This window comes from Cygnus olor, chromosome 2 (genome assembly GCF_009769625.2).
Source record: "Cygnus olor isolate bCygOlo1 chromosome 2, bCygOlo1.pri.v2, whole genome shotgun sequence".
In the NCBI taxonomy this organism is placed as follows: domain Eukaryota; kingdom Metazoa; phylum Chordata; class Aves; order Anseriformes; family Anatidae; genus Cygnus; species Cygnus olor.
In genome coordinates, this window is record NC_049170.1 from 131221328 (window position 1) to 131249061 (window position 27734).

At 36.7% G+C, this 27734-nt stretch overlaps 1 protein-coding gene across 3 annotated transcripts; it reads right to left on the reverse strand.

Annotated features, from left to right (window-relative positions):
- Positions 1-773: 773 nt before the first annotated feature.
- Positions 774-26229, reverse strand: SNX16 (sorting nexin 16). Of its 3 annotated transcripts, none has more exons than XM_040546152.1 (8): positions 26115-26229; positions 21478-21941; positions 17661-17747; positions 13742-13890; positions 8744-8813; positions 4934-5070; positions 2586-2702; positions 774-2294 (listed from the first exon to the last, which is right to left on the reverse strand). In XM_040546152.1, exons 2-8 carry the CDS (start codon positions 21847-21849, stop codon positions 2186-2188), a joined length of 1041 nt encoding a protein of 346 aa, XP_040402086.1. In that variant the 5' UTR covers positions 21850-21941; positions 26115-26229; the 3' UTR covers positions 774-2185. The 3 variants fall into 3 exon arrangements, with proteins under 3 accessions (XP_040402086.1, XP_040402085.1, XP_040402087.1); XM_040546151.1 differs by having other exon boundaries at positions 26017-26124; XM_040546153.1 differs by lacking the exon at positions 26115-26229 and adding an exon at positions 25950-26005.
- Between the last annotated feature and the right edge of the window lie 1505 nt (positions 26230-27734).

Here is a 27734-nt window from a genome sequence, read left to right on the forward strand (position 1 = left end):
TGGATTGCACGCCTCAAAGAAAGAATTCTGCATTTCCCTTACTGGGATAACCATTCAGTAACCAATAACATCGGCTAAGCAATATGACAGACTACTAAGCAGAATCACATTTTCCACCTCAGGTTAGGGAAACCTTGATTTTTAACTGAACAGAAATGTCTACATATGTGATAATAAATGTTTTGAGACAGCAAAATATAAGCTTTAACAACAGCGCAACAAAATGCACATTGCTTTGTCTTCTCATGACTAAACTGTAAGACGTTTATGTTGTTTTATCCTTAGTGACTAGATTTGCGTGTTTACCTGCAGTACTTTAGAACAGCCTAACATATACGATCCAAGCACCTTTTCAAGATTTTTTGAAACATTTATAGTTGTAAAGCTAACGCTACTTTAATATACAGAGTTCAATTACCATCTCAAATATACAAGTGACATCTGACAAAAGATAACATGAGTTTTCAATACGGTGACATAACTTTATTGAGTTCACTCAACGTCTCTGAGGATTCAGGTAGACTATAAAAAAAGATTAGTTCCTTTTATATTTTAATCTTCAACAGAAATACAGTAAGTTTTTTGATGTCTTGTTACAACATTCTCATTCATTTACACGCAAATGATTTTTGGTACAAACAGAACTCAGACTTAAAGCTGAGTAACTGTACGAAATTGTGAGGTAAGAAATGTCTCTTTCTAATAATATTTTTATTCTTTTACCAGGCAAAGCATCGAACATTTTTTCTACAATGGAAAAGAGAAGACAGGTGTTTTGTCCATAGTTTTATTTCACCAGGAAGGTTCATACAGTTCTGCATAAAGGTCATTGTATGCACAGTCTGATGTACAAAGCTCCCTTTGAAAACTCCAGCACAAAGACACTGCATATTAACAACATTAAACAACGATGTGGGTGGTATGGGGGGGGGGGATTAAAACAAAACAGCATTCTTCCTATCGGAAAAGCAGAATAAAACAAGGCACTTTCAGTAAATAAGTGAAGAACAGAAACAATCTGTATCAAATATTCCACAAAGCTGAGCAAGAGCACTGTAACAAAATTCTGCAGTAATGAACAAGTAAAATACAAAAAGGCACTACATAATCCTCTCCCTGCAACTCCCCTTTCTCAACCAATTAGCCAACTGAACTTGGCACAATGGAGTCTTAATTATAAAGTGCATCTCCTGTCTCAATATGTTTTGAAAAATAGGCTTTAGAACACATGTAGCGATATCCCCACATGTACAATACATTGAAACAAAAACACATTGCAACTAGACTCAATCTAGTACTGAACTGTGCAGAGAAAAATATGGCTTCTTTACAAGTCTTTCATTTATCTCCATATAATCTGGAATATTTTTAAACAAACATGAATGCATTAGCAAGATGATAAGAGGTAGTATTCCAAGTAAAAGGCAAACTCACCGATTTTATTGTTACATGGATATACGGCAAAGGTATCCCAGGTTTTAAAAGCAGCATTATCAAACTAAAAGTATTACAGCATGCTATCTTGGGATGAAAATACACAGTGTTTTGGGGGTCTCGTATTAGTTCCTTCAGCAAAAATGACCGTTTCTTTTTTTTTTCTTAAAATGTCATACTATAATGTTGTTTCATAAGTATTTTTCTCTTGGTTAAGTTTTCCTATTGCATTGCATTAAAATTTCCAGAGAAATATTCTTCAACTTTAGAATTTAAAAACAACATATGCTACAATCTTATTAAACGTAAGATGAGTCCATCTTTACTTTAACAATCATTAATGTATGGCTATTAAGAATATGAAAACACAAACACCAAACAGATGAACACATTGAATGTGTCACATCAGTGGCAACGTATGACATGCTAATTAAATGTGTTTGGTGATTTAAAGTTCATGCCACTCAGCTATGAAAGTCAGCCAAATTGTGTAGGTACACTATCTAAATTTTAGCTGATTTTAGCCCTTATTAGACTTTAATATATTAAATATATAAAGGCTAGATAAAAACTGAACTCAAAGCAGCACTGGGTATATTTCTTATGTTAACAATTTGTAAGGATTTATGTAAACATTCAATATGTGCATTCTTGCTCTTTGCTGTAAATTCTTTACAGCTACTATACGCCCCTACCCACAGAGTATGTCCCAAGCACGAAACTTTCCCAGATAACAGCAGATGCTACTGATCTATTCTTCTTCATCAGCAGTATATGCTACTTCAGCGACTTCAATTTCTGGTACAGAATTTTCAGGCAGAGAGCCACTCCAGCATGCCTCGTGGTTCTCTTTATCTGGGCTGCAACAACAGATCAATAAGCTTTGTCAAATGGAAACTAATAGCACTCTCTACAGTCATTTTATGCCTGCAATCCACCAAACATTTACAAAGCTTGTTCAGCTTATCACTTACACTAGATCTAAGAACTAAAATCATCCATCCTGATGGCCTTTATGAAACATGGGATAGCTACAGAGAGGTGCAAAAAAAAATGCTGAATTCCTCAGCTGTGCAGAATAAGACCAACCATTTAAAAACATACTTTAAGAAAAATTAAAAACACATTTTAAGTAAAGTAATAGTATTTACCAGCCATTCTCACCCAGGGTACCCTGGTCTGCTTCTACTGCAGAAGACTCCACCTCACCACTGCACTCACTTTCTTCTCCTGATATTTGACGAGTCATTTTTCCTGAAGATAAATCCCTGTAACAAATAAGAACAGAGTGCCACCAATCTATTTATAACAAGCATTCATCAGCAAAAAGCTGTTTGTTTCATTTTAAACTTTACAGTTTCTGGGAACCTATCGATCTCACTCCTAACATGACCCATATTCTTTTTATTACTACAGAGGTGCAGGGTTTGCACTGGATAGCTATTTAAACTATTTAAACAAAATTCAATCCTCTTCTTGTATCTCAATTTGGTAGCTGTACAAAATAATTCAGGTCCCGGAGAAGTGACTATGACTTTAGGTATGAAATTAGAAGCATATGATCTAAGCCATGTTCATCTTGCTTCAATGGCAGAAGGAACAAAGCCAAAACACAGAAGGAAGACAGACAAGATGATAAAAAGATGTCTTCAACAATTTCACAAGTTTCTCCATTGTAACTTTAGATGCAAGTTTGCCAGAGTAATACAACCTCCTATTAAAGGGATAGGTAATACTTTTTTTCTTAACAGCAACGTAAATTGATGGTCCAACTAACCTGACTAGAAATGGAAACTTGGTCATGTAAAATTATCTACAAAAAACAAAACCAATAGAACCCTAGTCTCCAAAATATTTATCTGTATGGAAAACAAACAATTTTAGTGTTGAAATCCATCACTTGAATTGGAAAGTGTTGTGAACAATTTCACGTTGAAAATAATTTTACTATATTCACTTTTAAAATACATATATATATTTGAACAACTATTGTTTCGATACCTTTAACATGATTTTTAAGTAATACTTCAGCATTAATTATCTAATTAATTATTGGTCTATCTTTGGGCCAAACCCAGCACGGTATGTAAAAGCCTGTAAGTCTGATACTTAATCCAGTTTTTCACATGCATTTTAGGCACCTGGCCTTTAGAGTGTAAAGGCAGAAGACGCTTAATTGTTGTTGGGCCATCAGATCAAAACATTTCAACAAGGCAAAAGTAATGTTCATTCCTTTTGGGTTCCATTCCTATCAGACAAACTTATTATTGTTTTTTAAACAAAGTCACAGCATTACTTGGTATCTTACTTTTACAACTAAAAATCACAGGTGTTATTTTCCATCAGCACTTCAGCTACTACTTGGCTGATTTTCAATACTTTTAAAGCATCTTGAAAACAGACAGGGTATATCCGTATTAAAATAAAAAAAAGAACAATGAAACAAAACATCTGTCTTCCAGGAAAACAGTAAAGAAGAGAAGTACTTCTTGTTACTCATGGCTTCTTATTTTAGTTTTAATCATACAAAATTTCTTTCCACAATGTTTTGGCCAAATACAAGTTACTTAGTTTTCATTGGCTATTTCAGAATTTTTGCCAGTACTAAATCATGATTTTCTTAAAAAAGAGGAAAAGCATCCTTTAAACTCTCAAACAGTTACTTGTCTTCAGGAGTAGAGTTACAAACTAAATATAGTATCAGAAATCTCAATAAAATACACCAATTCCATTTAAATCCTTTTCCAAATCTAGCCCACTTAAACCATATATTCAAAAATGTAACTTGTTAGTCAACCTGGAAATGCCAGAATCAGCAACCTAAGCAATACTGAGTTACACACACTAAAGCATCCATGGGAATTTAGTCCTTTGCTAAGGAAACCCCACAAAGACTGGCTCAGCAGGCCTAGCAGGACACTGAGTATTAACTCCCCTGCACCTGCTGCAAAATTTAGCAGACATGCGCCACGAAGCTTTCCTATGAAACGCCTCTGATTTTTTTTCTTTGGATTGAAACGGACAATCTCCAGTGATATTTAAAAGCTATCTGTGGCAACATTCCAGGCAATTCAGAACTAAGTTAGACATTAAAACAGGCATATAGTCGCTTTATCATGATGTTCTGTCAAAGCTTTGAGTACAGGGGAAATACTGTAACTCAAAGCAATTTTTCCACTGCTCTCACCTCTATCAGGGAACTTCACATATCCAACATTTCAAAAGCAGAATAGAATCTTTACCTTTTCTTTACAAGATTTAAAGGATTAACAAACATAGTCCTAGTTACTTTAGAGGGAGAAGACAGGACAACACTTTTGCAGTTATTTGTATTGAACAAAAGCTTTCAGCCAGAGAAAGATTACTGAAAATACTGCCTTGTGTGCAGTTATGTGGGAAAATTGTTTTCAAGAATACATTTAAAGCTGGTGCTTCCAACTATCCAGAGAAAATGCCTTCATGTCAAAAAACTCCTAAAAGTCCTACAATTTCTACATACCTAATTCTTCTTTCAATAGCATCTATATGAAGTTGTTTTTCATTTAACAATTTCTTCAGTGATTCCACCTCCCTTTGTTTTTCAAGCAGTTCTTTTTGTAGACGGTAATTTGTTTCCTCCAGAGTTTCACAGAAAGCCTAAGAGAGATTTAAGAACATCTTCAATTTTACGTCAGTGGACTGCCTTTGATTTTTCTTTTAGAAATATCAAACTGCAACAGAATTGTAGCTGCTTTTCTTTGTATTGATTACCATAAAGAGCAACATACTTAAAAAAAAAAAGGTGTCTTTAATAAAACATGCCACTTTGCTTTGAGCAATGAATTTATTATACTATATTGCAATACAAATACTTTACTGCATCCTTTGTTTGTGTCACAATAAAATAAAAGGTTTTAGAGAAAGAGGTTTCCCTCTTCTGAATTGCAGTCCCTAATATTGAACCTTTTTGCCTATACAGAATATCAGCTGAAATCACTTACTCCCTTTGTCCTTCATATAAACTTTGGTTTCACATAACTTTGAAGTCAGTTTCCTAGATCTAAGTAACAGCGATGCTAAAAATATTCAGAAAAAGTGAATATTCTTCACTTATACCAGATAAAGATAGAAAGTTACAGTTGGGAACCAAATAGCTGTTGCAAATATGACAATCATAAAAACTCTAAGACCAGTATTTTTTTTTTTTTTAAGAAGCTTAAAGAAATGTTAAGAGTACTATTGACTCAGTCACAGCAGGTATTTTGCGTTACTCCGCTGAGGATGACATGTACATTGCACACCCTGAAGAATTTGACAGTAAGCAGTCTCAAGACTTCACATGAAGAGCTAACATATAGTGCAATATTCACTGAATGCAGGAAACAAAGTGTTGGCACAGAGCCTAGTGATCTACTACTGGTAAAAGTGAGCCTACCGACAGTCATGTGCAATTCTGATTTAATAATTTACATGTTCTTGCTAAATAAGGAAACCCATTTCGGAGGCTCTTTTGGATTAAGATTACATGCAACTAAACACTAATTCATAGAATTCACTATATATAAACATTTTATATGATGTTAACTGATTCTCACTTAAAAATGCTGCTACGACTGCATTCCTAAAAGTGCGGTGTTTTTCAACCCAATAACCATTTCTAATTTTTTTTTGTATTGAGTTTTCATTTCTTTTATTGACAGAGATAGCAAATTTATCTTAGATGACAAGCATTTAAGACCAATCATCAGTTAAGACACAGCTTTATCCACATCTTCTAGAGCCAAGAACACATTACACACAATTCAATCTTCACGCAGCATTTTAGGTGAACCCTAGTAATCATTTCCATTAAGCATTACTCCTGTTTCATCCAAGCTAATTAAATGAATTTTAGTGCATGTTGTAGAACTGTTTGGGTTGCTGCTGGCCTAACTGAAAGTTGGCCATCGTCTCCTTAAGAATATCATTAAGTTATATAATTTCTACCTTTGTATTATGTACATACAAATTTCCCTATTCACAGAAAAAAAAATATTCTATAAAATATTTATAAAAAATAAAAATTTCAGGAGATCAGACTTCAAGCTCTTCAAAAAAAACTGCTTAGAAGAAAGAATCCATGGGATACCAGCCTGGAAAGAAGATGGGTCCAGGAGAGCTCGTTGATATTCAGTGACTACCCCCTCCAAGCTCGAGACAGGTTCATCCCAACAAGTAGGAAATCAAGCAAAGGTGACAGGAAACATGCATGAATGAGCAAGGAAGTGCACAAGCAGTGGAAACATAGAAAGATGACCCAGGAAGAGCTGCTCTCTGATCTTGCACTGATAAGAATTAGGAAAGTAAAAGCCCAACTGGAACTTAATCTGGATGTGAAAAGAAAGAAGGAAGTACTCTGTACACGTACATATTCAACAAAAGGAAGACTAGGGAAACTGTGGACCTGCTGCTGAATGGAGTGTGAGAACTGGTGACAGATGGCACTGAACAGGTTGAGGTACCTGATGCCATCTTCTCCTCAGTTTTGACCGGTAATGCTGGTCTTCAGAAATGCAGGCCTCTGTGACCAGAGGAAAAGACAAAGAAGGGCAAGCAGCCCTTGGTAGAAGAGGATCAAGTTAGGGAGCACAAACTGGACATATGTAAATCCATTGGGCCTGACAGTTTGCACCCATGAGTGTTGAGGGAACTAGCTGATTTTTAGCTTAGTGTCCAACAGGACCCCAGAGACCAGGATTCAAAGATCATCATCAAAAGATAATTAAGGGACTGGAATATCCTTCACATGAGGAGAGAGGCTGAGAGAGCTGATACTCTTCAGTCTGGAAAGAGAAGGCTCAGGGTGATCTTATCAATATGTATAAATACCTGACAGGAGGGAATGAAGAAGAGCGAGCGACACTGCTCAGCAGAGCCCACTGACAGGAGGCAATGAGCACAAATTTAAAAAAAGACGAGATTCAATCTGAACACAAGAAAACACTTTTTTTTAAAAAAAAAAGCAAACAGAAAACAAACAAAAAAACCCCTCTCCCATTGTGAAAGTGATCAAAAACTGGAGCAGGTTACCCAGAGAAGTCATGAAGTCTCTGCCTGTGGAGATGCTCAAAACCTGACCGGACATTGGTCCTGGGCAACCTGCAGCAGCTGACCCTGCTGAAGCAGGGTGTTTGGACTAGGTGATCTCCTGCAGGTCCCTTCCAACCCCAACCACTCTGTAACAAGATGTACTAACCCCAGAGACCAGAACTTCATGACAGCTACGTCTGATAAATTTCTAGAAATGGTTAATGGACAAAACTACAGCAGCACAACTATTTTAATAGTTTGTCTAAATTTGTATGGTGGAAGAATATCCCTGACACTTCACCACAGTATGCATAATTAAAATTTCTAGAGAAGGTACTTTAATTATCTTAATTATCTGAACAAGTAATTCCTGTAATTTTAATCTTAGCTATTTAATGGTAAGTTGCTTAAGATGAAAAATAACCATGTAGAAAATCAAACAGGAGTCCAATACACAAAATATACCAAATCCTTCAGACATAACATAGCAATGGAACAAAAGCCAAAGCACTCCCACTTGCACACAAAACAACAAAATGGAAAGTATAAATTTAATTGCAGGAGCTTCACTTAACATTCATAATTCTGCAGTATTAACAATGCACAAGCAATTCCGAAGCACTTTTATTTTATCAAGTAAGAAAACTAAGATGACCAGTTCTAGACACACTTCATATAGCTAAGCATGCCAGTGAAACATACTTCTAACAAAACAGACTGCAGCATACAGTATTTATTAGTTGTCCACTGTGCTCACATGCATGTTGTAAGTCTGCTGCCTTACAAACTACTTGACGCTTACTTGCCACTACTCAGTTATCTGCAAGAATACTATTTTCAGTGGTAACAATTACTCCCTTCATTACATCTCATAGGAAGAATATTTTACAGCAAGGCTTGAAGTTTATGGTGTACACATTGTGACAATGTGTTGAGTAAGCCTTAAAAAAACACCTCTACTTATATTCAGAACAGGACTACTTCTACCACTAGTAGTTGCCTTTAAACAAACAAACAAATTTCATACACTATTCATAAGGGCAAAAAGGAAGTGACTGTATCTTGGGACAGGGATCAAGTATAGCAGTCAAAGATCATCAGTGCGCACCAACTATCAGCAAACTCTTGTCAGTTTTAGAAATACATACATTTGCAAACGTTTGTGAAAGGATGGAAATGTTCCATTTGCAACATCCCAGCGTATTTTACAATATTTCAACAACTACTGCTTTCTACTGCTATCATATTACATAGCACTTACCCTGCTCTCTTCTAGACTATCAAAAGGACCTGGAGGATCATCCAGACAAAGAAATTCTCTCACTGCAAGGCTTTAACAGATAAAATAGAGTGAATTACTTAAAGTACAAAAAAGCAACAATACTTACAGATGATGATACAAGGTCATATTACTTTAAGGATGCAAACATACAACCTCGTATTACTCTCAAGTATTCAAAATAATGTCAATAAACTAGTAAGTCTCACTGGTATGTGTTAACTAGGGACAGTATTTAAAATAAAACTTAAGAAGTCGCACAAGTACACTGAAAAGTTTTCAAACAAAAATAGTATTCAATTTAGGACAGTTTTTTCAAATCTTCACAAACTGTATCTTCAGAATACTACAATTAATTACCAAGTAATCTATTAGCAATTCTGTGCTTGCACTCACTGCTTACAAATCCCTAAATCATTTCTTATTGCAATGAATGAAAAGAAAAAAAAGAATCCAAACTAATTCCCTGTCTCTTCCTCCTAAGTCAAAAGGCGAAGGCAAGAGGAAGAAGTTTTCTGCCCTGCTCTCATTCTCTACAATTGAGGCAAATGCGAAGTACAAACACAAGAAAGAAAACTTCTGTCTAGCTACCAATCTGACCAAACAGCTTCAGATTCAGCAAGGAGAATGGAAAGTGACACATTTTTTCAGCTAACATTGGTTATGACATCACTTTCAGTTTTACAAAGACTCTGAAGAGTATTGATCTAAAATGAATCCTGTACTGAACCTTTATTTTGTTGCTGGATTTGTGTAAGCCTGTTTCAATTGCTTTTTACAGATCTGAAGATGCAGGGGTTTATTCAGCCAATGGTTGGTGAAAATTTTTGTCTTCATATCCACTTTCACCCAAGCAGCTCTTACACCAACATGAAAAATTCCTCCTATAATAATGATCCATTCCTTTCTCCACTTAAACTATGTGAAAATTCTCTTTTTTTTTTTTTTTTTTTTTGTAAGTCCTCTCCACTGGCTTACATAAATCATTCCATGACTTGTGCAAGCCACGGCCTGAACTTTCTTCCACATAAATTAATAAAATTCTACTACTAAAACTAACATTATCACCCCAACTAGCTCAGAAAGTGATCGATGGTAAAAGTCAATAAAACTGTTAAATTATTAGAAAAATAATCCCAAACCAACTGAAAAGTTATTCAGCCGTATGAAGTACATTTTCAAGGAAGTTTGTTTTTTTTTTTCCATCCAGATAGTTTCATCAGGTTGTTTGAAGTGACCCTTCTCTACCATGGTGCTCAAACCCATTTTTTAATGGTTGAATCGCTCTTTTCATAAAGATGAAAAGTTGTGCTGAATGAACTCACATGTGCCTAATGCAGAAGAATTCATTATATGGAAACACTTGTGCTCATCATTCCTCTCCAGTATCTTCATGCTTGACTCATACAGCTCAGTTCAAATATTTTAAAATATTTATTTTCTACATGTCATTAGTAATTTTATTTTGAAGTGTAATATCAGAATGACAGAACATACAGTAATGTTTGTGCATGAAAAAGCAAATACGCAGAAGATAAATGTGCAAAAATATTCAATCTACAAACTACTTCTGAAAAGCCATACCCATTTTTTGTTCTCCCTACAGCTGCTGGCAGAACGTTGTCTTTTTATATTGCCTTGGAAACTTCTCGAAAGCTGTAGATTCACTATTTAATGTACGTCAAGAAACTGAAAGCCACAGGTCACTGCAACATAAGACTACTGAAAATTTTTATTTTTTTTTAACTAACTTACCCATCTGATGGCATAAATATTCACTTGCAGCCTAGCTTTACTCTGAAAGCCCGCTTTCCCCTCCATGTGTTATACCTCTTCCTTTCATTTAGCAAAAAGAAGAAAATTCTGCCTCTAGAGTGACAGTTCACAGAAACCTTCCACATCACATAACAGAGACTGCTGTACATGGCTTCCTTTCCTTTATGCTGCTAAGCCAGCTGACATCCTTCTCAATGGAGGCAGCAACGCCAGCGCACACCCGTACTGAAAAGGGCAGGAAGGAGCAGGAAGGACAGTGCTGCACGAGAGATCTGTGACAAGACTCAGCAGCCGAGTTTCTCCCTTTCAAACTGCTTCTTGTACAGGGTGGGGGCAGAGGAGAGCCATGTCATTTATAAAGCCTGATGATACTTATGTTTAGCAGGTTAAACTTTTTTCTCACACTTTGTGGAATTTTCTTGAACACATTAAACTCTGTATGCGGATTTCAATTTGATCTTCCACTGAATTCTCAATATAAGGCAAAAGATAAGAAATCTGCAGAATGCAGAGACTCTAAATTTACTCCTCTGCATGCCAACCTAATATTTTATCTTTAAGCCGCTTGGTATATCTATTTTAAATAGATTCACAAAATGACTTCTTTATCTGGAGTGCAGATTTTCCTCACAGTCAATACACCTCAATGATAATACAGTGCATAAAGAGAAACGAAAGAGACTCTTCTTCAAAGAGAAAAGGTCCTTCGCTTTTGGTATGACCTAAACATTTGATGTATTTGCAAAATCAGAGAAGGGTGAGATTTTAAAGAGGAAGCAGGGTCAGATTCTCACCACTGCTCATGTAAGGTGTAAATAATAATCGAACAGTAACTATTACTCTCTGGTAAGTGGATAAGAAATGAGACAGATCAAATTTATCTAATTTTAATCATATCATGAGGAATCCAGATTTTCCACTGATACAAACATTATATCCTATCAGGATATCTTACGTTTCAGAGTTTATATTCTTCATACAGAGCTTTACACAGCCAAGAGCCAGGTTTTCTTCAAAGTCACGTTACAGTTAACTACCTGCTCATTAATCAAAGTAAAAACAGATTCCGCAAACATTTAAATTCCCTTCTGCATCTGATGAGTGAGTTGCCTTCACAACTTTTTTTTTATATAATTATTACAGACTATTTTATCCAGCATACACCACCATCAAGATATAAACAAGCTACCGCAAATACCTAGCTAGCTGCAACAACATGAAGCTCAGTACAAACCCTTCAGAACTATTCAAGAAGACTAAAAGCCCATCCAGCTCACTGGGTTATCACACAGCAGCGTAACAAAACTGACATTTACAGAATTCCTTTTCTTGGCACACCTATTACTGTGCAACCTAAAAAACAGGAAGTTCTTAAACTTCACAGCCATATATTTGATCCAGATGATCATGTTTAATAGCTACTGACAGAGAAACCCAGACGTTGATGTTTCTGTTTTGAATTGAACCCATTTATGTTTTGAACCAGTTTCTGTTTGAATCCATTTATGTTTCCTGTCTCAAACATCTCACAACAAACCTTCACCCGGTAGCATGACTTACTGAGAGATGACTATGAATCATCCGAAAAATTAGCATCATTTACTCAGCCTTCTCTATCCCCTTGATGATTTCACGTGCCTTGTGTAGCCAAGCCTTTCCCAAGATGACAAAGTAGAGCTGAACTTTTCTGTGGATGTTTTTCTGTAGTTTTCTCAATATTTCTAGCAGACCATCTTTTGAAACTGAATACTGTGTTTTACTACTGTACTATGTGGAAGTGCAATTCAGACTCCCACAGCAATAAAGTATATTTTTGTTTACTTTCAAGTTCCTCTTCATCAATTTTTATTTATCCTTTTGACTATTTCTGGATACTGAATTGATTGAGAAAACTATTTATATCAGTGCAAATGATTCTCTTCAATGTTGTAAAATCCAATTGAGTTTATGATTCTGTATGTATATGCTTACTGCCATTTTGCACTTGTAACATGTTATTTCATCTGTTAGTCATTCAGTGCCTAACAATCCTTCCACAATACTTCATGATCTCTTTGCTCACTTCCAGATATTCTGAACATTGGTGTCTAGAACTGTGATCCAGGATTCCATATGTAATATCCCTAAATTTCCAAAAACCCTTTTTTCCTTACCTTTCAACTATTTTATATGATTTCTCTCCTAACTACTTGTAAGACAGATTTTCCTCTGCAAAAGATATTACTTTTCCAAATATTATTTGTTAATCTGCTTACAATATATATTTTTTTTAAATCGCAAGCAGTACCACAAGTGAAACTTACTTACTGATCTATAGTTCCCAGACTTGACACTCAAATTCCTTATGAAAATTGCCAAATGTAGTAACAGCCATTCTTCCAAAAACCTAAAATAGATGTGGGCAGTAGATACTCTCATACAACAGCCTAGCTATTTTATGTTTTAGTTTACCTAAAATTAAGGGAACGCTGTTTGCTCTACACAGTTTCTTACTCCTCATTTTTTAATGAAGTTTCAGTTAAAGGCAGTTCCTCAGACTGATTCCTCAAAGAATGGTTTTGATACAGTAACCTCAGAACTTTAAATCTGAAAACCTTCTCCAACATCAGAAATAACTGCTCTGCCTCTAGCAACTTACTTACTAAATTCCTCTTTTGGCCTATATTAGTATGATTTTACATTTCATTTGCCAAAATTATATTCTTCTCATCCTCCAGCTTTGGGAGAATCTTCCAGCTGGTATGAAAAATAACATTGTTCAAAGATACCTCTGCACTTTGTTGCTTAAACACATTATGATTTTTAGACTTACATCTTTTTTTTTTTGTTTTGTCATTTACATTTACTCATGTAAAGCAATCCGTAAAGGTATTTCTATTACTATCATGTCATGTAAATTAAAAAACTTTACTTTAATGCACATTTTAAGAATTTATTGCATAACAGTGTAGGTACTTAGCACTGTGCAAGCCTAACACTTAATCTTAGTATAGTTTTCAGTTAACTATGTGCAACTCCTCTTTTTTGCTTAGATTAAAATGTGATTAAATTAATAGGAAACCAAATAATTAATATTACGAACAACATCAACGCTAACAAAAATCCATTACTTTGTAGCTCAAAGATACATTGTTAGAATCTAGTAGCCTATATGATGGGTTGGAACACAAAACACCAAATGCATAGGAAAATTTAATCACATACCAGTTAGCAATATCTTTGTGAGCTACTAGGTTCTGGAGGAATGCTTGTAGTCCCAACTGTCGATCTTCCAAGAAGTCAGGATTATAATTATCCTTGAACCAGCGCTTTGGTGGAAGGGCCAATCGAAAGCCAGGAAACATATCTTTTAACTAAAATAGAAATCAAAGATGAATGAAAATAAGAAGTCTATATGAAATACTGAATCTGATAAAGGCATTGACTTTATTGAGAATCACAGGTTCCTTCTGTCTTCTGTTAAGTTCAAGCACTAGGTAAGTTTCACAACAGTAAATAAATTTAAATTATATACAGTATAAGTTTTGGGCACAGTTCTGTCACTTTACCTTAGGCAATCAAATGACCTCTCAAATTTAGCCTATAAAAAACAGGACTGAAAAGCTTTGCTTTGTTATGTAATGTCTTTGAGTCAGTAAATGTAAGAAAACTACGTAAGTAAAAAGTAGCAAATGAGTAAGCATTTCAGTGGTGCTTCTTCTATTGTATGCAGAGATAGCAAATACTACATAAATAAAATATATAAAGCTCACTACAGACCTGTAACTCTGCAACTCATCTTTTCTTGAGGACTTTAAGAATGAATGATGACATATGAATGGGATCCTTCTAGTAAAGAGTAGCTCTTTGTACATGGAGAATATTAAAGTTTCAATATGCATGGATGTGGCACAAACCTTAGTACTGAGACACGCAAAAGTATATTTTTGGCTTACTTTATTTTTAATGATCTTTACTAAAATGGCAGAAGTATCTAGAGTTTTTCTGTGAATTCAAAATTGAAATATGCGAGTGGAAGATGAAATTTATATAACGATTGAGCCATCCAAGCCTGCCTGTTACCTATTTTTCTAATATGCATGAAAACCAAAAAACATTAAAACTTTAAAAGAAAATTTCTAGATGCCTTTTCTTAGAAGGTATGCTTCAGACACAAAACCTCAAGCAGGATTTAGAATCAATAGAAAAAGCAAACAGCTTTTTACAAAAATAGCTTTCCCTCAATTGCCTCAAGAACAGTTTAATCTTTTTGCGAAGATGGGATCAAAGAAATTTCCACCAGAGATACTGGCATATAAAGCAAATACATTCATATGTATCTTCCAGTGATAGGAATTCCACAAACTGTCTTGAAAACAGTTTAGTCATCCATGTTTACAGAGCTCCAAAATAATTCTTCACTGGGTATCTTGATTCTTGCATGGAAAAATTTTAGCCTTCTGACAATAAGCTTTATTTTTGTATTTTTTAATTACTTTTTATAGACTCTTGGAAGAGGTACCGGGTGGTTCAGTTAAAAAGAGATACTGTATTCCAGCTAGAATCTCCCTACAGCTTAACAGAATAACCACACGTGGGTCACAGATGCTTACAGAAGTACTATCTCATAGCATGCAAAGGATGCTTTTTTAAAAACCACATAATTGCATATTTAATTTGTAGCCCACGATAACTACTAGTTTCTTATTTATAGAATGGCTTATTCTCAAAGCCTTGGTTCTTATTTGTGCATTTAAATCTTCCCACTTTCCTGTTTGCTTACTGAATTTTATCTTCGTATTAGACTCTTCTTGATATTTTTATCTTTGGTCATCCAAAGTTCCTTCATCTCTACCAATTTAATACGACACACGTAAGTATCCTTCGTGATCCATAAGCCCTCTTAGTTAACGAAATACTGAACAGAACCAAACTCAGAAAAGATTACAAAAGGAGTTCCTGTGTTATCTTAGTTGTACAGACGACCACTGCCGGGAAAGCTTTTCAAGCAGATGGATTTCTGCTTTAATGACTTCATTTGTCTGGTTACGTAGATCACACCATTTATTTCTGAGGAAAGAGTATGCCTACACACAGATTACTCCTGTGAACAAACATGGTATGAGAAAGCTAGCAGCTATCAGCACACCGATTTTCAATGGCAAGTCCTGAGGCGTTCTTTCTTGAATGCTACTTGGATGCATAAGGAAAAACCATGGGGTCAAACAAGTTATGCTGGGTGTGGCTTCTTGCTTGGATGCAGCATCTTTTCTAGACATCTCTCCCCTACATTGTCATGTGATAGCTCACGCGTGTCACATGAGGCAGTGTCTCAGGGAAAATTAGCTAACTTCTTTGTTCTTAAGATGGGCCATTTCATTCTTCGCTCAGTAGCTCTCCAGGCATAGTGATAGCCTTGACAAAGCTTCTCTTCCCACTGTTTTTGGGAGAGAACAGCACTTCCCATACACTTCTTCAATCCACTACATGTTCTTAAGAGATAAAACTTACACATCTAGCCAAATTTTAGCCTCTGCCCCTAACATGTCAAGTTCTGTCATGTTCAACATACTCTCCAATTTTGTTATTACAGCTAGAGACAGAATATTTCAGTCTTCGTTGTATCATTTGCTTTCTGCAGTTTGTTCTCAAGTATTGGCTTTTTATTTTCCTGCCTTCTTCCCTTACTTCTGTTTCTTATGATTTATAGAAGTTTACCTATTGCTCTTGGCTTCCTGTGACAGCTTATCTTGCACCTCAGCATTTCTGCCGTAGTCTTTACAAGTTTGTACTAAACTTCTTGTACTGATCTGTATGTGTACATGTTTTTTTTTTTTTTGATCTTTTTGACTTATTCTTTTCAAGTCTTAACCTTCTGCTGCACTTATTTATTTTGTTCCTAACAGGAGAGTTCATGGTTTTCAGCTCTTTCACTTCCATTCATTTTTATTTTATTAGCTGCTCTGTACTAAAAACATTTCAGAAACTAGTGGAAGTTATGTCCAAAACACTTTCCAGGGTCCTACTGCTATCTGTTTTGCTCGTTTATTTCTCACAGAGGTCAGGACAAATAAAGAATGATATTACCAAATTCACTAGCTGCTTCTATAGTTAGCCAAGTTGCATTCATTTTACCTAGTCCTTCTGAGTTTATCTACACACATCCGAGTTCTTTTCACCTTTTCCTCATTTTAGTCACTGCTGAAGTTTAACTCTCAGTTCAGTTTGGACATCTGAATACACATACATCTTATATGTGTCAGGCATATACTTTACCTGGTCCTCCTGAAAAGCCCTTCCCCCTCAGTTAATACTTCAAATCAGGATTCTCATTGCTATCAGTTATTCAATTCTGCTGTCATTTAATGCCAAGCTTCTAATATAATTTCAGGGAAAAAATAATTTGCCACCAACCTCAAAAAAGATGGTAGTTTCTTCTACTTTTTTGCTCTATATAAATGATAGTAACTGAATTACTAAACTTTATTTACCAATTCAAAGACTTTTTGCTTTTTATATAATTTCTTTTTACTTTTTTGAATATTGTAAAAAAATTAATGTTGCTCACCCAGAACTTTTTAGTAGGAGTCTGTATCTTCAGCTTTAAAGATCTAATATTTCACAATTAATGTCCAAGACACTAAAACCAACTGAAAACTGACCAACATAATTAGAATTTTCAGTATTCACTAAACATCAGTTTTATCAGCCTGTGCCCCTAGAAAAAACAGTTTGTTGCACTGATGAAGAATAAATAATTATTGAATCATTCCTGCAAAAATATACAGGCTCCTAGTTCTTTTTCCACACAGGGGATGCAACTAGTGAATGTTATTTCTAATCCATCCAATAAAGGAAATTAGATATAAAGTATGAAGTACACTAACAGACGGAGATGAAAAAAATATCTTCTTTACACTAAATATATGTTTATATGTGTCATATATGTTTGTATGTCTATTCACATATGTAGTCTTCGCAAAAATGAGATACTGTTTGTCTTTCATTAAGACAGTATATTTTATGTGCAGTTAAGAAGCAAGGAAAGAAAACAAGTGACAAAAAAAAAGTAAGACAAGGAAAACAAAACAAGAAATAAGAGTAAAGTAAGTCAGATGAGAATTTACCAGCGTGTAGTTCTCACCTTGTCATTAAGCCTGGAGAAGTCGGTGTACCGTCTGAAAACCACCCAGCTTTCCTCTGGACTTCTTTTTACTAGTATTTTGTACACCTGTGTGGAAAAACAGGCATATCAGAAAAACATGCAGAACTTCAAAATGCATTGGCTGTCAGGCTGAAATTACCCTTTACTTCTTAATGAAAAAGAACTCTCAGAAAAAAATGATCAGTATAAACACTATGAATGAATTTCAGATTTATAAAAGGACTTTCCATAAACCCCTAACATCTTTAACTACTTTCTGTCTGAAAGAAATGGTTTGTGAAACTGCATCTGGATTTCTTCTCCAGAAAGAAGAAAGCTATCAGCTTTCTTCTATAGTCTCAGCTATCAAAGAGATAACTGACCTACTTTAACTATTGCTGAATTATCGTTTTACTTCATAATCCTTAAAGCCAATCTGCCTTTAAGATGACTGTAATAATCACTTACTGAGTGTTGTATTATTTGAAAAGGTCTCATCTGACTTGACTCACAATCAAAAGTGACGCAGGATAAAAATAAGATGCTGCTTTGGTCCATTTATAGTGCATGTTACTCTGCCTAGAAAGACAGGAACTATGACCACTTCCTCTGTTAGCAGTGTCAGAATTATGATACTAGCACTGTAGAACTGAAGTAATGGAACCTTAGAAACAGATTTAGCAAAACAGCAGCACAGCAGTTAACACTGTTTAAAAGCCAATGGATAAAAACAAAAGACCCTTTAGAAGGGCGATCTACAAGTCAAACAGATTAATAATTAAATGCAATGAATCTAACAAACACAACTTTATCTAGAAAATATTAAACCATGTCTAGGAAAAAGAATTCTCATGTCACAACCTTACTTTTTCCAACATAAGGAAAAGGACTTTGCACTTGCTTTTTTTTTTTGGATTAGCTTTTCCAGAAGGTGTTCTCTAATTAAAAATGATAAAATACAAGGAAGAAAGAGGTATTTTTTGGAATTGTTATGATAGACATTTCACTTAATTACTTTTTAAACACTTTTTAATCTGTTTCATAAAATCTTTCATTTTTTTCCACAGCAGGTTAACTAATAAATATATTTTTATTGTTGCAGTCCCAACATATAGCCATATAGCTACCCAGCTTCTATACACCAGACACTTAACCGTTTTCAACATTTCTTCTTTAAAATCTTGTAATTGTTTGCAGTTTAATACATTACACAGGCTACACATAACTACAGTGAAAAATAAAAGCATTCCTTGAGCAAATACTTCTCTTATCTACTTTTTAAACACAGAACTCTACTTTCAAGCAGCAGCATATGTAGACGTCATGGACTATGGTAGAGGCACTATTGCAGTCATGAGCAAAAGGTTATTAGCTTTTCAAATTTATTCTGTAAGAGATGCCTCCAAAGATAGCATGAAAACGTAACTCTTCTTTCTTGCATTTTCTGTACTTGCCCAAATGTTTTAGCTTTCCTGTCGTAGCAAGAGTATAAACACTTTTATGTTACAAAAAATACATGAAGCGTAACTGCTAAATAAAATTGTGAAGACTTATTGCTAGTACGGAGGAAAACACAGAACAAGCGGCTTTGCAGTAGTTTTTCTGATTTACAGGATGTTCAACTAAAAGTTCTGCAAATACATTGTTTATAAATGCACATAAAAAAACAAGCAAACAAAACCCCACCAAACAGCTAGTCTGGCCCTCGCTTTGAGCGGCTAAATAAATATTAGACAATGTAAAAAAATTCTTTTCAAGTTATGTGTACATAATTGCAATAAAGAGCACAATCAGCTCGTGATTACTGACTAAAAAAATACAGTTAACCTGAATCAAACATTTCTGGTTTTCTTGCCAAAAAAAAAAAAAAGGCTTCCTTTCAAGATTTGTAATTAATAAACAAACAGGACTAGGCTATTACAAAACCAATTGTCAGTTCCTTCACACAATTTTTTGGGAAAAACTACACTACAGAGTGAAGGAATTTCAGTTAATCCTTAATCGCCTTATTCCACAGAGACAAGATATTCAATGAAAATATGCAGTATTCAGTAACAACTTTTTAGCTGATTCAGCATCTCATCGCTTTTTACTTAAACCACCTAGAAATGATAACTGAACAATTCAGGGTTGTTAACAAATGTGAGATCAACTGCTTACAGGCGGTGACATTTTTTTAACCTAGCATTTTCCTCCCCATGTTTCAGCAGCTATGCACTCCAACATACACTAACATTTAACTTTTTACATTTGCCCATCACCCAGCTGGAGCAATTCAGATTCACACTTTTGAGAAGTATGACATTAACAAACAGTTAAAAAACAAACAAAATTTGCAACAACAAAAAACCCTTTAGCAAGTGAGTCTCCTCTCTAACTTCTACTGGTGGTTTCAATTTAATTTCCACTGCCTTCCATCTCATTGATTTTTGCATTATGGAAGCAACCAAAATTTCTAGCACTAATGACTTACTAGTTTTAATGCACAATAGCACGCTTATTTTCAGCATGCAACTGAAAACATAAACAGTTAATTACATGCTTTCAGAAACAAAAAAAAAGCAACAGAAGTGAATTAAGAAAGAACAAAAATGCACCCAAGCAGTTTAACCACGAAGAATGCTTCATTTGTTCTGTAACCTGGACTTCTAAATTCAGTGACAACTTTGACTCCTTAATTTCAGTGCAGCTGAAGCACATCCTACGTGCACAGTTTATTAAGCCTTGGCATATTTTCAGATTAAACTGTGTCATCTTAACAATACTACTCATTGTCTTATTTTTGAATGTATTGTTTAAAAAGGAATCTTCTCATCTATATGTCACAAAAATTTGGCTCTTATGCTACCATGCATGAAGATGTTAGAAATTGAAAACCTTATGGCAAGTCCATCATTATCAAGTAATTAAAAAGCAAAGTTATTTAATTCTTTGCAAGAAGAACTTGATGATTTAACTTGGTTTTTCAAATACTAGTAATTAGCTTCCACACATACCTATCTAAAAGAAAATTGGAGAAAAAACGTCTGCTATTTCCTCCTTTCTACCTATTTGTGACAAACATTGGTCTCCTAAGGAACGTAATTAATTAGTAACAAAACTTCCACCAGTCCCACAAGCATTGCCTAATAATCTCTTAGAAATGTTTCAACCAGTTCCACAAAAACAAGTGCACAAAGGCTTTAATATATTTATGGCTTGTCAAAAATCTCAATGGCCAGCTACTGAACATTTTCAGAAAAATCAATACAAATCAGTTTCGCTGGTGTTCTGTCATAAGATACTCCGTGTGATATCACTCCATGTGATATGTATTCAGGACAGAAGATTTCCAGTAATTAGAAACTAAACCTAGCGATGCAAGAAGCTGTGAACGTTTGTACTTCAATGCAACTGTTGTATGTTACTAATAACTGTGAAAGGGAAATAATACCAGGTTGTTTTATCATTAATTTCAAATACAAGACTGCATTTTGAGATGTTTAACGATCCAGAACTTCTAGAAGTTCAATTTCACAAGAAATGGCAACTTTGCAAGATTTCTGACTTTTTGAGCAGATATACTTGACACCTGAAGTACAATGAAACACTTCCATTCCACATACACAGTTACATGACAGACTGTTTCTGAGGCTGTTTTTTCCACCTGTATAGTGGGAGTGATATTTTCCTGTCAGGCTGCAGAACTCTGAAACAAGACTAGTGTTTGTGCAGTGGTCCAACATCCCCGCAAGATTAATTAGCGAAAAAGAATGCAAAGCACGTTCAATGATTATCTTGTCATTACAGAATGAACTATACCATCCCAAAAACTTACAGTGAATTTGGCCCTTTCCTCCATCACCTCATAACCCAGTATAGTAGGCGTGGACGGTCGATCCTCCCAGCTCCTGGAATCTGTATTCTGCTCTATTTCTTCTACGGGCTGAGTACAGTATTCAATGGATGTATCCATACCTGTAAATTTAGTCCTAACAAGTGGACTACTACACACAGATGACGCAGAACCAATCTGGTCAGGCACGCTCATCTTTTTAAAACTACCAACAGCAGAGTCCTCTAGCTGTCCTTTTGAGGAGCTGGAACTTGTTGAGATGCTCCCAAAAGAAGAACGTCTTTGGTTTCTGTTTGTAAAGCTGGATGATGAGCTTCCAATAGGAATAGGAACAGGAACGTATGGTGTTGCCATCCTTCACGGAAAAAACACTCAGTTTCAAGTCCAAGAGTTTAAGGTTTGTTCAGTGTATATGCCATGCTTTCTCTTCTTTTCAAAAACAGCACCTGCAGTGAAGGTCAGAAAAAAAAAAAGGCTTTATTTATTTATTTATTAAATGAAAGAAACACTAAGATACCGCTTTGGAAGAATTTGTATCCGTACTGGGATAGTAAATAGCAATACTGATGGGTAAACATTTTCATAAAGAATTTTGCTTCATATAAAATACTGCTTTCAAATTATCTCTACAGTTCGAGGGATAGCTCTTCAGGAGTTCTCTGCTTTTCACAACTATTGAAATAAAAATGATGGAAAGTGAAAGTTAAGATTACGAAAGAGAAATATTTTTTCCTTTATGAGATAAGTAAAAATTTTATTGAAAAGGTAAGCAACTTTTAGGCATAACCTAAAAAGTTCGTGGAGGTTTAGTGGCTGTTTAGTACAAAGAGTAGAAAAGCCCTTCTCAGGATTGTTTCTATACAATGTCCATGAGCCATACATGCAGGCAACAATATGCATGACATGAGCAACAAGAACACACAGTAAACAACACGGGTGAGAAAACATGTTTGCATATACTATATATATATATATATATATATATATATATATATATACACACACATTCACTGAAGTATGATGCATCTGTTTTCAAAGCAAAATATTTTTTTTCAAAACAACTGTTGCATATAATGGTGCAGATATCTGTAACAATTAACTGGGCACGCTTTCTGTAGCTTGAACTACGGCAATTAAGTTTTACATGCATGTACATTAAAAGCAGCGTTGTACTAGTAACTAGTTTTCCATTTCAGGAGATTAAAATGGAAAAAAGTTCAAGCAAACATGATGAATCAAAGATTTGATATTGTTCTACAAGAAAATCATTTCAAGCTAAAATTAATCTTTTGTGTACACGTACGTATGTTTCTATAAAAAAAATTAAAACAACAGGCTCAACCTGCCAAAAAAGCACCATCATCTCATACCAAAAGGAGTGTTCTTACAAGATGCAAACGAGATGCTATCTCTTTGGATTAATGGGATTTGAGTCACCACCCATTTCACCCAGGAGTACACCAATCAACCATGAAGCTGCAGGCGGCTGTGAAATGGGAAACTGTCAGCCTGATTCATACCATATATACAATCAATCATCTACTGAAGCAAAAACCAAATGAGTTTTTTAATTGCCAGGGTGAAGCGAAGTTTTCATTCTCTTCTTTTGAATAAATATTAGAGATCATCAATAAGTAAATAAATACAAAATGAACCAGTATCGAAAAGAAAGGCTGAAAAATGCTCCTGAAAGAATTCATTCGGGGAAAACAAACCAACAAACAAACTTCCTGAGCCCTTCAGGAACATAGGTGAAGGCTTCACATGCTCTCTATGTGTGAAAACTCAGGAAAGATGACCTAAAGAAGCTGTTTCAAACTGGCAGCAACTCTGCAGAAGTAACTCTGCTTCACCATGGAGTGAGGCTGGACAACCAGCTGCATCTGAGAAAACAGAAACGCCAGTGTCATAAAACACTCCTGGTTTACTTTGCTGGTCAGGTGCAGGATTTGGACTATCCAGCAGCTTCTATTGCAGCACAGTCCTGTGCTTGGCTGCGTGACTTAACTCCACAGATCAGATGGCTGATGTGCTTCAGCATCGCACAGCTGGAAAGAAGCAAGTCACACCTGTCTTGAAAATGACATTCTCCACTAGCAAGACTACGATCTAAATCCCTCTTTTCCACCTGGATCTCAGTAAGCAAATCTGCCCTCTGCCTCAAATTAACTTTGCTTTGATTTTTAAGACAGGCAGAAATATCAAGATGTGATGTTTTCTCAGGTAGATTTCTCCAGCACTACAGTAGCCCATGTAAAATACTGAACAACACAACACCTGGCTCCAGTAAATGTTACCAGCATGAGGAACTGAAAGCATCCCCTTAAAGAATGCCCTACCCAGCGATGTTCCTGGGAGGTGTGGGATTAAATCCCCATAAACAGAAGAATACAGCTGAGTATAAGGTTTACAACAAATCAAAGGACCTGTAAATAAATAAATTAGTATTTAGTATTAGTATTATCTCCTGCTGATTTATGAATCTAAACAAAGACATTACGAATCAAAACAAAGGAAAATAAACCCACACCTCAGGGAACCTGTGATATTCACCCAGGAGTTCTCAGAACTTGGTGCAGGAAAAAAGCCTGTGCTTTTCACCACTTTGTCTTTTTGTCATTGTTGTTAAAAAAGACATTTTCACGTTACAATGGCTTCTGGAGAGTGCCTTTTCTAGAAGAACTCCCTTCTTTAAAGTGAAATGCCAGTCAAGAACTTACTACCTTGAACTTACTAACACCCTGAAATGCATACACACATTACTGAAAGGATTAACATGAAAGGATCTGTAGTGCAAAGCACCTGGTATTAAGAATCCTACATCCACGCTACACAAGCTTCAGCAACTTTTATTTCAGACTAGCTATAATTTGGTACCATTGCCATTGAATGTTTATTTGTAGCTGGACTGCGTTAGGTCTGCTCCCAGAGTGCATTTTTGGTTTTATTTTCTTCTGTACACTTTAAGACCATCCCAAATTGTGAGCCAGTTCATACTAAAGAGTGGCGATCCCAACGTTTGCTTGTAAAAGTCATTCTTTGCTCAAGCTCACAGTATACATGCCCATAGTTAAATAAAAGGAGCTGATGCTATCAGTATCTCACCCATGTTCCTATAATTCTGAAGAGTAACAGAAGAGTATTCTTTGAGTAATGGAAGCATCCGGTCAAGTGAGCTAACGGCATGCCATGTCATTTAATATGATATATGTTTTTCAAGGAAACAGAAAACATAGAAGGATATTAAATCAGAACTTACCATACTTATATACATATGCAAATTCATCTTAAACTGTAAAAGTATCAAAAACTCCAAATATCTAAAATATTTGTTATGAATTGAAACAGGGTGTAAAATCACATTAATATACACTTCATAAAGGCTAAAACTGTGAAAATGGCACAATGCTCAAACGAAGGTCACAACTTCAGGTCTTAAGTCTTTCTATGTATATAGAGGCTTACTGCCAATTCACGTCACAGAAGAAACAGAAAGCAATTTAATGAGATACTTTAGGACAAGTCAGAGTGCTCTTTGCTCACATCATTGCAACAAAGAATGAAGATTTAGGTGGGCACTATTCAAGCTTCACAGCAGCCTGGGCTCACATCACTGTGTTAAACCAGAGGAACGATCGCGCCCCACCAACTTTCCAAATAAACAGATCACTCGTGACACCTATAATATAAACCAGCTGCCGCACTCTCTTTCTTGTCTAAGTACTTAACTACCTTACTCGTTAATAAGAAATTTGCTCCCTGTTCAGAACCCGTGCTTGGTTCAGTCTGATCCCCAACTGCAAATTAAGAATGAAATAAAAAGGTGACAACATTTACTGGACTTGACTGCTAAGTGTGAAACAGGATAGGACGGAGTCCCAGGAGCCCTGCCGTCACATGCCACAGGACAGCCTCACAGCAACGTACCCTGCCGGGTGTTTACAGCGCTCGCCTCCCTTTTTGTAGGTGAGGCGAGAAGACTACAACAAAACCACTTAAAAGGCTTTGCCTCCAATTCGAAGCTGTTGCAATTCCAACCCCTTTTAAAAGCTAATGGCTTTTAAGCTCAGGGAGAAACACGCAGGCCATCCAATTCAAGGATAACAGATCATAAAGCAGAACAATCCTTATTTAAGGCTTGTAATGGGATTTAGAAGAGTTTCGGCTACGCGACACCACTCGGTTACAGTCACCAGGTCTCTGCCTCGGCGACCAAGCCCGGGGTGACCCCTGTTTTTAGGATTTAAGCACTACAGCAGACTGTTTCCTTAAGAACTATAGCAAAAAATTAAAGAAACTTCTTGCTGTGTTCGCTTTTACAACTCTAAAACAGAACCAACCAACCAACCACCCCACGACGACTCGGTGCCGGCTCGGCTCACCTACGGCCCCCACCTCCCCCCTCACAACCCCTCACGGGGGCCCAGGCCGCCCCCCCCGCGCCCCAAACTAACCGCCGCGGGCCCCCAACCGCCTCAGCGCCGCCGTACCCCCGCTGCCGGCCGCCCCCACCCCGCTCACCCGCTCGCCTCCCGCCGCCGCCGCCGCCCCGCTCGGCTCGGCCCGGCCCCGCCCCGCCCCGCCTCGGCTGCCGGGGAGGCGGGCTCGCGGCTCGGTACCTGAGCTTAGGAGAAGGAAGAAGGAGCGGGGCGGCGCGCGGACTACAAGTCCCGTCATGCCCCGCCAAGGTAGCGCCGGGCGGCTTACGGCGGCGGCTTGCCGCGCGGCGTTTCGGGAGCTGTAGGCGGCGCGTGGCGTGGTGGGGATTGTAGTTCCAGAGGGAAGGGGCGGAACGGGGGGGGCCCGCGGGCCTTGTGCGCGGCCGTCACCGCAGCGCTGCCCCGAGGGCGGGCAGGGAACTGCGGGACCCCGGCAGGGCGAGCCTGGCCCTGGGCCTGGCGGAGGGACGAGGCGGGCTGCGAGTCTCTGCTGCGCAACCCCCGTGCTCTGCAAGTGGCCTGCTTTTACCGTCATGTCGCTTTAACGTCATATAACTTTAACGCCATGTCGCGCCACAGCGCTGCAGATCACTGCTATGTCGCGATAGATTTTGGCGTGACTGCTTAACAGCTGTGGTAGTGGGGTTCCGTGTTAAATTTCACGGATAAAGGCGACGAGTGTTCTCCGCAGGAGGAAATCATTATTTTTCTTGAAAATGTGGGAAATAAACCAGCCTTGCAGTAGCTCAGTGACTTGTGCATGTAATGAGGAGCGTGATACTGTGGAGAAAGTGAAAGCAGCACAATTTGTGTCCAAAAGTGCATTAGCTTCATACACCTTATATTTATACACCATACATTTATACACCATACAGACACAATACACACAATTTCTGAGAAAGTCCCTCCGTTGAGTTTCCATCTTGAGGCTGCCACATGTCTATTTTTCTGGAATTGCCTTTATTTTTATTCCCCTACACCCTGCCCTTCAGTCCTTTATCTGGAAGGCATTTGAGGACTTTGGATATTTGGGATTTCTGTGTGTCAGCAGCTTGCTAGCACAGTAGCAGTGACTGCTGTCAGACATCTCCCCGTGCTCACAGCTGTGGGCGCTGTTAGATGCTGGAACAGAAAATATTCCCCCTCGTGTTCGAACCCAGCACAGTTGATTTGATTGCTTATAACATGCCTGGTACCTTAAAACCTGGCCAGTGAGATGATCCGATCTGTGACCGCAAACAGTAGTGTAGTCCTGTTGCATTACCCCGTCAATATATACTAGTCTGGGAGATAGTGTCACCACTGGAGTGTAATGCTTCTTCTGCTGGGATTATATTCCTAAAGTCAAAGGAAATTGTGTTTTTATTTTTATTTTATTTTTTTCTGTCATTGTTTAAATAGCACATCAGACTGTTTAGAATTTATTTTGAATTTATTTTTTTAATCGATGTTGTTCTTTTCAACTAATTTTCTCAGATTTGGCAGGGTAGCTTGCATTCATCATGAATAGAATTAATAGAGTTGAAACGCATTTGTCAAGGACTGGTACAGAAGCCATTTTTGGATCTAATTATCTGTTTAAATTTCCAAGTCTGTTTCAAATATGTAGTACTCAACAGGGGTAATATACTGAATTTTTGAAATGCGTTATATAATGTCTGAGGAGATTTAATCAATTGCATTCTGAAAATCACACTGCTGAACGTGATATGCTCAACATTTCACTTTGTCTCAGTCAAGATACAAATGTCCTCTAGCATATAGAGGTGGAAGAGAAAAACTGCTAGAAACAAGAGAATT